This window comes from Oreochromis aureus, linkage group 20 (assembly GCF_013358895.1).
Source record: "Oreochromis aureus strain Israel breed Guangdong linkage group 20, ZZ_aureus, whole genome shotgun sequence".
In the NCBI taxonomy this organism is placed as follows: domain Eukaryota; kingdom Metazoa; phylum Chordata; class Actinopteri; order Cichliformes; family Cichlidae; genus Oreochromis; species Oreochromis aureus.
In genome coordinates, this window is record NC_052961.1 from 28,631,826 (window position 1) to 28,642,201 (window position 10,376).

Consider the following 10,376-nt stretch of genomic DNA (forward strand, 5'->3'; position numbering starts at 1 on the left):
AAAGCCATCACGTCCTTGTCATTGTTGGCTGAAACAACAGGGGCAGACCAGTGCCTCCTTCCAGCCAGACAAATCTGTCAGCCTGAAGGGCAAAGCAAAAAGGAAAGAGGAGATGTGGGTGTCCCAAGAGGTTTTACTCCTCAGGGGAGTAATCTCAAGTGGTTTGTCAAGATAATACACATCATAAATTCCATAACTCAGTAAAAACAAAGGAAACTTGAGCATCTTTGATGGCACTGAGTTGAAAAGTCTAATCTCTCATCCATCATGACATTGTTACCTACAGCCAGTATCAAGTTTCTTCATCAATACATGCAGCAACATTCTGTTCATGTGTTTGATAGCAGCAAGTTCAAATATGTCACATATACCTGCTGCAGCAGGTATTTATTTGATATTTTTTTGTCAAAACATGTTGCTAAAATTACGCACGATGAAACTCATCCATCAACAGTAAGAAGTGGGTTACTCCAGTGCATGCACAAAAGGGGAGCTCACTTCTTTCTGACTCTAGACCTGTTTTTCTCTTTCCAGCTTACAGCATCGAGTTCCAGCCATTAGTGCCTCCAATGTCATAGCTTGAGGCAATTTCACAGATGTGAGAGAAGGCCTCACAGCAAACTTTTATCACACATATGCAATAGTACTTTTCTACGCCTGTAAACAATTTCTGATTGTCCAGGGTTATAATTTAACTGAGTTTTTGTGAGTAAACTGGCAGAGAGACACACTGAGAGAAGCATACAGAATTAGGTCAGAGGCACCAGGTTGTTAGGACTGACAGCTTTACGGGACGTGGGATTCCAGTCTAATTACAGGTGGAAGTGCAGTAATATGGGAACACTGGGAGGAGGAAGATGACGACTGTGAGAGTACAGAAGAGTGAGATCAGGCAACAAAATACTTTAACATGTGTTAAAGGTAAGAACAGAGGCATAAAATCCAAATTGTGGTTGGTCAGCAAGCTCAAATGTATAAACCAGCCACAAAGGCATGACAAAGGCACACACACACAGTGACAGACAGACACACGTACAGGTCGTCATCCAGAAGTGAAAACATGATTGAAGATGCTAACTGAAAGCCGGAAGCAAAATAAACATGATGGCAAACACAGAAGGAAACTGTGAAGGACAAGTCACAAGGGAAGGAGAGGTGTTCATCCTGGGTTCACCCTGACTATCCTTTGACAGAGAGATGGATGAAGGGGAAGAAAGGAAGTAAAGCAGACTAAACTGTCGTCTGAAGAGCAAGACAACACTGGGAAAAGCTTGTGTAAATCCTGAGATTTGTTTTGTGAACAGTGGGCCCCATATTGTCAAGTCTACCCTGCTTCCTGTAAGTGTATCATCCTAAGGAAGTCAGTGTTCAGTTCAGAGATGCATAGGATTAGACATAAAAACCTTCCTGAAAAAGTTGAGGGAGGTTTCCCCAAAGACAGGAAGCTGTTTTGGCACTACAGAGAAGCCCACAAAGATAAAACAAAACTAGCTGCACTTGGCAGATATGGATGACAGTATATAGCAGGTGCGCACCACGAGACAACAAGGAGCATGATAGTTGTAATTAAAAGCACTGGGTCAGTGCATCTGCATCAGACATCCAGAGGGGCCGAAATCTAATTAAACCCTGAACCCGTTTCTTCCTGCTTTAATCCAGCCGTGGCGTAAGTCAGATGAAAAATCCCCCACTTATTCTGTACATCTGCCACAAGTGAAGTAAGGCTTTATCTCTCTCCATGTCAAACTTTTTCTCGGGGGAAACATTAGGAAACAAAGTCTCTGTAGCTTCAAACAAAAAGAATTCACAGGGTTAAAAAAAAACTTTCTTCTCCGTTTTTCTTGATCTAAGAAGTTTTGGAGTGACAGTTGACCTGACCCAAATACAAATCACATTACGGCTCCTGCTATCCCCCCCTCCCTCCCCGTGTCTCACCGAAACTCTTTTCTCTAAACCTGATGTTTTTGGCATGACAGTAAGTAGCAGCACTTGCAACAGCAGCTGCCCGGCTCCAGAAATGTGGCCTTGGTAGCAGGAATTTTGTCACGGATCCAGTTCCTTGGAGGGAGCCCAGATCTCATGCAGACTGCTGCTCTGAACTCTTTATGTTGAGGATAGAAGAGAAATGTTTCCGGGTCACTGTACATCCAAGGCCCTGCTCAGAGCCTCCGGAGTCAATTTCACTTTCCTGGTCCTAGACTAAAGAAGAGCTTAACTGGGACTTTGACACGAGCTAACTTTACATCTCCTTTTCAGTTCCATTAGCCTTAAAGCAATCGCTGTATGCTAAAAACCGTCATCTTTACTTTTAAAAGACTTACTAAATAATTTGATCATGTTGTATTTAGCCAAAGAGAGTCGTGACTGGAATGAAGTCCTACATCGAGCACTGAGATCTTTTAAATGTCTTTTGCTTTGTCAGAATTAAAGAAAGATGACTAACTTTACAAAGCAGAAGATGCAATCGTGTGTTGTTGCATGAAGCCAGACTCTGACAGCTTTTTCACACAAAACGTAGTATATCAGGGCAGCCCTGATGTTACACAGTATGTCTGTGTGTACACTTTGAGCGTGTCAACATCTCACAGGTAGTGACAGGCATGTCACTACATGTAGGTGTTTTTGCTTACTATCGCTATCACATACTAGCATCTGTGATTCTAATCAGCAGCGGAGTGATACACTCCTGCTTTGAGCCGGGAAACAAGCCAAGATGAGCAGACTGCGGTTAAGTGGTCCGTTCCTCCTTTGCTCTCTCCCGTCTTTCATGGCTTTTTCATTTTCAGCCCCCTTTATCGCTATGCCAAGCAGGCACTCCACTCCTGCATTTTTAATTAAAATGTAAAATGCGCAATAACTCCGGAGACTCTGGGCTAGATGGCACACAGGTCCACTGGTCTTGTCACTCCCTCCTTGCCTTTGTTGCTTATTTCATCAAAACCATCCATCTAGCCTTTTCCATTTGCCCAATTCAGTTCACTTCACTGCATAAATGCTTTGACATAAGCCACACAGGGTACACAGATTTATCAAGGGTACACCTTTGTGGAAAAACTCTATAGCAAACGAATGAAGTCTCACTCTTAGCCTAATCCATTCAAGGCCCCTGAGAAAAATCCAATCCTCAAAGTCACTCTTTTTGACTTCCCATGACTCCCTGAAGACAAAAGGCTGCTTGTGTAGACATGGACTGGGTAAAGACCCCGGTGCTTTAGTTCAGTCATCTGGGTGCGGCTGTGTAGTGTTCTCACACACTTTACAACGAAATAAATTCCATCTCCCCCTTTGGAATTACCCATAAGCCATGTGTTTTTCTACATGGGAAAGTGGTAGGTTGTCATGTTTCACTGTGCAACTGTGATGTTTTAATCTACCTGTACAGTTCCTTGCACAGGAACAGGTGGAAACTGAGCCTAATATTTTAATTATAAGGCAGCAAACTTGGTGCAAGTTTTCCCAGAGTGTTTAATAGCAGAGACTGGCCTTTTTACCAGGAGTAAAGGCAGACTCCGCTAAGCTTAGAGGCGATTATTACACCTGAAGTGAAATGAACCTTCAGGGAAAACACACAGAAGTCATTTAATGCAAGAGGATCCTGTGTACACAACATGTAGTGTCAAAATTAAACATAATTAGGACTTGAACCTCCGATAAAATGCCCTAAAATTCCAGAAAACCTGAGCTGCTGAAGCATGAGTATTTTCCACGGCCTTTAGTAACTGATTAACTGATTGAGCGAAATGACTGGTCCTTTTTTGGAAAGTCTTTAACTCTTCTGGGGATCCATATGATTGGCATGTGCGTTATGAAGAGCTGCAGGTAAAAACTGAAATGTTCACTCCTCCCCATTTCATCATTATCTCCTCACATATCAATAAAGAAGGAGGAGGGAGGGGGCAGCCAGGTTAGGAATTCCAGTCCATTCCAAGCCTCCTCCTTGCACAAACAGTGGAGGGAAAAAAAGCTTTCCGCAAGACCCAGCTTCATTCACTCCAAGCAGCCCCTTGAGGAGAAGAGGAGGAGGAGGGGGGGGGGGCTTAAACAGTCATCCCACATCCCACCCACCCCGCAAGACTGTCTGCTCGACCATCATTAAGCAAGACCACCTGCTGGCACACCAGAACCCCCATCATGTTCTCAACAAGCCCGGCTAACCTGCAAGCCTCTCGACTGCTGTACACACAGATCATAAAGCATCAGTAGGAAGTCGAGTGGTAAAATGCTGCTCATTATCACCCCAGAAGGACAGCATGCACACTAGCTGCAGTCAGCATTATGGATTGAAATAGATGCAACACAAAGGGGCAAAGAAATGATCTTTGATGCAGCTGTTGCATGACTATGCGCTGATTTCCGACTGGCTCGTTCCCCCCTCCCCTAAAAAGAGAGACAAAAAAAAGAAGAAGACGGGAGGGGGGAGAGGAAAAGATCAAGACAGAAGGAAGAAACAGCTCTTTGTCTTTGTCAGGGCCTTAAGGGAAAGACTTTGGCATCAAGTCATCAAGAGCTGAAACAAAAGCAGCTGATAAACAGAGCAAGACAGATACAATCTCCCTGTATACTCAACACTTCTCCATCAAGCAGCTTCCTCTCTTCCAACACCCCCCCCCCCCGCCAAACACTTTTGTCTTCAGTTTGCCTTCTGTTTTTGTTGTCATTACGTAGGGAGGGGGGGGGAATGGGAAACACAGCAAATACAGCACACGCATTTATTTATTTTTATCTTCTAAACTCTTCACAATATCTGGAGAAGGAGTTCAGTTGAGCCCTAAAATTGCCTTCTTTATCCACTCTTGCAAACCACAACTCAATTTGTTTCCAAAGACACAGCAAATGACTGCTGGATCCTGCTTGACACATTATCTGTCAACTCTCTGCACAGCACAAATGACAGGGCTAACATTTAACTGGTAGCTAGAGGGTTGAACAGAGGAAGACATTCTGCCTGTCCTCAAGGCCTTCTGCTTATCTGCCCTGACAAGGTGCAGATTCAACTATGTGGGAGAGGAGCTGCATTTGTATTAAAGAGCTGGATTTTCAGTTTCTTCCTTTAAGTAACAGAAATGCCTGCAAAGGCTTCGGTAGGTGGCGATAAGACCTCAAGATACAAAAGCGGGGTACAAAAGAACACCGAGAAGGCCTTGCTTATTCATCTTAAATATGGCGGACAGCGTTTTACGACATAACTGACATTGCAAATGTTTGCTAAATCTTGTATAAAAGCCTGCAGCCAAGTGCGCGCACGCATGGAGTAAGCGGCACTAAAGTGGCACCACCCAGTGCGAAGAAAAACGGTGAAACATAACGCCTGAGGGTATCTATCTTCTCGCGGGGCCCCGCTCCAACAAATAAGCCACGGCAAACAAAACATCCCTCACAAACCGCGTCCTCACATGCGCAACAACAACAAGAAAGAAAAATAATAATCCTCTGTTTTGCCTTCATTCTACATCACTCATCCTATTTCTTTTATGACTGTGTCCAAAAAGAAAAAAGAAAAAAAAACTCTGGTGGCAAGGAGCACACACAAAGCCTTTTTTCTTCCGCCTCAGACAATGCACCTCCCCACCCAGCACTCTGCCAGGCATTCCTGAGTCTATCCTAGCTATCGAAAATGTCAAGAATGAGGAGAGAGCAGAGGAGGGTACAATGAGTTGCTGCGGCAGGTACAGTCTTGTCCCGCTGTGCTAACATCCCACAGTCTCCGGGGGTACTGGCTGCATAAGAATGGATGGGATCTGACTTGACTCTCTTAATTAAAACCCTTCACTGGAACAAGCCTCACAGCTCATTCTCTTCTGGATGAAGGCATTCAAGCTAATTATCAGGGCCCGAAAACAAAATAAAGATTTCACGGCGGGGCTGCACCTGACAGTTGTCCTGCAGGCTGTTACTTACAGGATGATCATTGCATAAGAAGCTCCAGAAGCTTCCCAGCAAAGCGCTCAATCTTTTCAGGTGTCCTAATAAAACATCTTTTTCCTAATGACTAGTATTTCCTTCCTGCTATTCCTTCAGCTGTAAATCGATATGAAAAAATCAGGTAATGCGACGTAAACCCTCTTCAAACACAAAGCCTCGAAACAAAAAGGGCACATTCTAGACAGTTTGTCAGAGCCAAGAAACTCCCCTTTCCACAACAGGAGTCCGAAGAGAAGAAAAGGGGGCTGAATAAAAAAGGTTAGCAGTGCAGTGTTTCGTGCCTAGACAGACAAACAGAAGAAGTTTTATGTGAGTGCCAAATGCAACTTAACACTGCAAACAAGCTCCATCCACTGGAACATCCTGCCACCCAGAACTGCTTAGAGGAAAGTACCCAGAATATAGACCCCCGCAACTCGGAACCAGCGATTGCCCCAGAATGCCTTCAGCAAGGTGATTCGTGCTCTGATTCATTTCCTCGCTCTTTCGCTCCCGGCTTGTGTAAGTGTTACAGTCAAACTTTGAACCGCTGCCAACATTGTCAAGCACCAGTAAAAGTTAAACAGCAGCAAGCTCACAGTTCACTGGCATGAGGGGGGGCACAGGGTGCTGCAGTCTTACAGTCACGGTAGATGCTGAGATTTATTAGTCATGGCTGCACAGTTTGTCTCATAAGAGCCTGACAAATTACTTCTCGGCCGAAGAGGAACGGTTTTTAATCGGCTTGTTGTGGGCTGAAGCAAATCAGTTGAATAAACAACAATATTTAAAACACGTCACCTATTTCTACTTTTTTGAGAATGCGTGTGAGCTGAGAGTCATTTTCCCTTTCTCCCGCCATTAAGCGGTGGGAACGTGCATTGCTCCGGAATGCTCCCACGTCATGCATTATGTGTATGTAAGAGTTCAAGAGTTTCACCTCAGACTTAATAAAACTGCCCAGCTTCAAGGTGCAAAGGTCGGGGATCATCCCTCAACTTCTGTCCTTAAGGTGTTTATCAGACACACCCACCTCAAGGCTTTGCTGGGAAAGACCGGAGCCTCACCATAGCAACACAGCTCCTACAATGACTCAGGTGTCCTTGTTTCATGGAGTTCAGGGAAACTTCGACACTCTGAGCCTGGGGCTGTAGAATTTCAGAAGCCACAGGAGTATGAAATCCTGCCTGCTTTAAGTGATTTACAACTGCTGTGAGCCCTCAAACCACAGCAGAGATCCTGCACTAAATTCCTTATATGTCACACACTTTATGGAAACACCGTCACAGCAAATTGACTTACAAAACAGCAAGGATACGTACTGATAAACTTATCAGGAGCTCCTGTGTGTTTATCATTATAAGAATTACTACATAAGGTAGAGTCCAGATCTTATTCCCTTCAAACTGGCTGCTTACCTTCCACACAGTGCTCCACAGCCTCCAGGTTACGCAGGGTAATCCTCATCAGACTTGAGTTGAGCATAAGTTCGCTCCTGTGTTCCGGCCCCATGTAGTCAGGAGCAGGGTTGAGGAAGAATATGCGAGTGTCGCCCACGGACACCTGATTGTCACAGATCCCGGGGTTGCCGAAGCCGCCAATCATCACCTTGTTGCCGCCATCCAGGAGAATTTCACGGTTCACGCTGGACTTCCCTTTCAAGTAACGCCACACTCTGACCTTTACAAAACGACAAAAGAGAGATTTTCATTTATGCATACGCACAGGGGTGCATGTGGGAAATTTTGAACTCAAACATAATCAAGGTTTCCCTGAAACACCCAAGGGCACCAATGCTTCTGTGATGTCAACCTGTTTCTCTAACCCCAATTTTCAAATCCTCAACGGATTCTTAAAACTTACATAAAACCCAGCCAACTCTTCCAGATGCAGAATTTACCCAGCCGCTGGAAAAGTTGCCTAAGATACTGCACGCACCAGTGTGCACTGTGCCCATCAAGTGCAGCAAAGGCTGCTTCATACGTCATGGGAAAGCTCACTCCTTTCTTACATGTGTGCTCTCTTGTCTCATTTCAGAATTTGGTGGTGGTTTCTGCTTCTAGAAGGAGAGCTGTGCGCCTCTAATCTACTCCATTCATTCACGGGGAAACGGGAAGCAAGTGGGCGCTGAGGAAAAGCGCAGCGGGAAAGCTGACCAAATAAAACTTGTTTAGTTTTCACAGATTATAGAGTGGTCTACCACAAGTCAGAAATGGAGGAAGGGTGACTGAAAATTTTCCCTTTTGCGCTTTAGGCTATAATTTAAATTAAATAAATCATTAAATAGAGGCAATCAATTGTAGATCATATGTCTATGTTGCAGAGCTAAAGCTGAAAATATTACAGCTCCAGGTTGCTCATTAATGAATGGTGACAATGTACTGAATAACTATACATAGCAGTGACTTAAAGTTGTGTGTCTGATCTTTTTATATGACCTGTTATCCACAAGTCACAAAGCCCTAGTTTAGGATGCCTATTGTCAGAAAAACTATAAAATACAAGATTCACGATGTTATCCTTGCATCCAGTGGAAAATGGCATGTTGCATGTTTTCAGCATTTATGAGAGGACATCAAGTACGCGCTACCTGTCAGGGCCCAGGTACCGGTCTCCTGCTACAACATGTTTGGGATGATTACATGGTCGGTTAGGCCTGCTTTATGGCTATGTAATTGGCAAGAAGGGAGAGGGGAAAAAAACACCATCCATCTATTTCTGAAAGCAAAGTGGATTCACTCGCACTGTCCATGTAACCGCTGCCAAATGCTTCTGAATGAATGAGTTTGTAAAATGTTTTTCAGGCAAGCTGATGATGCCTTTTAGAGAGTTGGAACTGGAAGGTAATGGCTTGCATCAGCTACACAAGGGTAAAGATAGCCTATTAGATATTATTAAAGCCCATCTGCAGGTGTACATGCGCTCGGGCGCAGTCGTTTCGGAAAGCACATGAAAAGTCCTACCTTGCAGGAATAGTTGTTATGCACCGGGTCCTTGTTAATTATCTCGTCCACGGTACCGGTCAGAACTATGTTGGCTTCCTCTTCTCTGTCCTCCAACTCTTTCTCCGGGCAATTTGCGGCGCAAAGCTGCCACACAGCCACGAGCAGCCCCGCCAGGAGCAGCCCCGTCCGGCCGGCCCTGAGTGTCCGCTGGGAGCCCATGACCACGGATGTAACCCGAAAAGTAAACTTTTCTCTGATTGGATTTGACCGCACGGTGCGTCCAAATGCAAACTCCAAACTCTTTCGAGTGCGCTAAACGTTGCTCCAGCCGCCTTTGCCACAACTTCTCAACGCTTTAACCATGCAGCCCTGCTCTTCGCATCTGCAGCCCGGGTTCAAAATCCCTCTCTGCCGCCGCCGGCTGGGAGACCAGGAGGGAAGAGAGGAACTAGGAGGAAGAAGGAGGAAGGGGCAGGGATCTCTCTCCAGGAATGCAACCACACTTCTCTCCTCTCCCCCTCTCTTTTCCTCTCTCTCTCTCGCTCACTCACTCACACACACACACACACACAGACACACACACACACGTCCACAGTGACGCTCCTGGATTTGCATGCAATCTGAATTGCTGATCCTACAAGTGAGGATGGAGTAGGTGGTGAAGGGTGGCACGCTGGGACGCATGTAGAAAGTGATTGTCCAACGCCGCCCCCAGTCGGACAGACAGTGTCTGTACCGCTGGTGCCCCCCCCCCCAGCAGCCTCGCAAACCCTGCATTGCAAAGCAGGAGCAACCAGGGATGACACCGCTGAATCCCCACCAGCAAAATGGGAAACTTCTAGGCTACAGTTTTGCAGATTTTCATAACTAACCATAAATAAGTCAAATTTATATAACATAGGTAATTAACTATGACTAGTAACTTCTCATGTTCCATAACTAATAACATGACCCTGTTTATTGTCATGTGTAATGATATACTGTTCCATCCAGAGTGACTTGGTTTGTTCAAAGTGATTATTTAGGTGACTGGTTTTGATGGCGCACGGACGTGTAAGAAAACTGAAGGAGATTTTCGTTTATCTCAAAGGTTCTATGAGCCATTTTTACCAATAAAATAAGTTAAATTTGACTTTTACAATACACTAGAAGTGACTTCTAAGTTATTTGGTTCAACTCAGACTCCATTTAAAATGTCTAGCCAAACTAGACATCACCCATTGCTTTGCGGCAGTCATCATCTTGTGACTACATATAAGCCTACCATCATAACTGTGTGTATTTGTGTTTATGTTAACTTATATTGAACTTGGTTTGGTTTTTGTTTGTTTGTTTGTTTGTTTTTGTTTTGTAGGTGGGGCGGTGGGGGGGTTGCCTTATGGCACTGTAGGCCTACATAGTTTCTTATATTTTATTTCTTATTTCTCTGTTCATAAGCACAAAAACAAAATTTATATGGCACAAATGTGTCGTATAGATGAAACTTACATGACAGTTATGTATTACATTTAAGCAATTTACTATTTTTAG

At 44.5% G+C, this 10,376-nt stretch overlaps 1 protein-coding gene across 1 annotated transcript in view; it reads right to left on the bottom strand.

Moving 5' to 3' along the window:
* The window catches only part of agrn (agrin), a 252,900-nt gene extending 243,517 nt beyond the window's left edge, over positions 1–9,383 (bottom strand). The window contains exons 1-2 of the mRNA XM_039604628.1: positions 8,865–9,383; positions 7,320–7,581 (exon numbers count right to left, since the gene is read on the bottom strand). Coding sequence (XP_039460562.1) covers positions 7,320–7,581; positions 8,865–9,065 — 463 coding nt within the window. The 5' untranslated portion in view covers positions 9,066–9,383. The remainder of the gene's footprint in view (positions 1–7,319; positions 7,582–8,864) is intronic.
* Between the last annotated feature and the right edge of the window lie 993 nt (positions 9,384–10,376).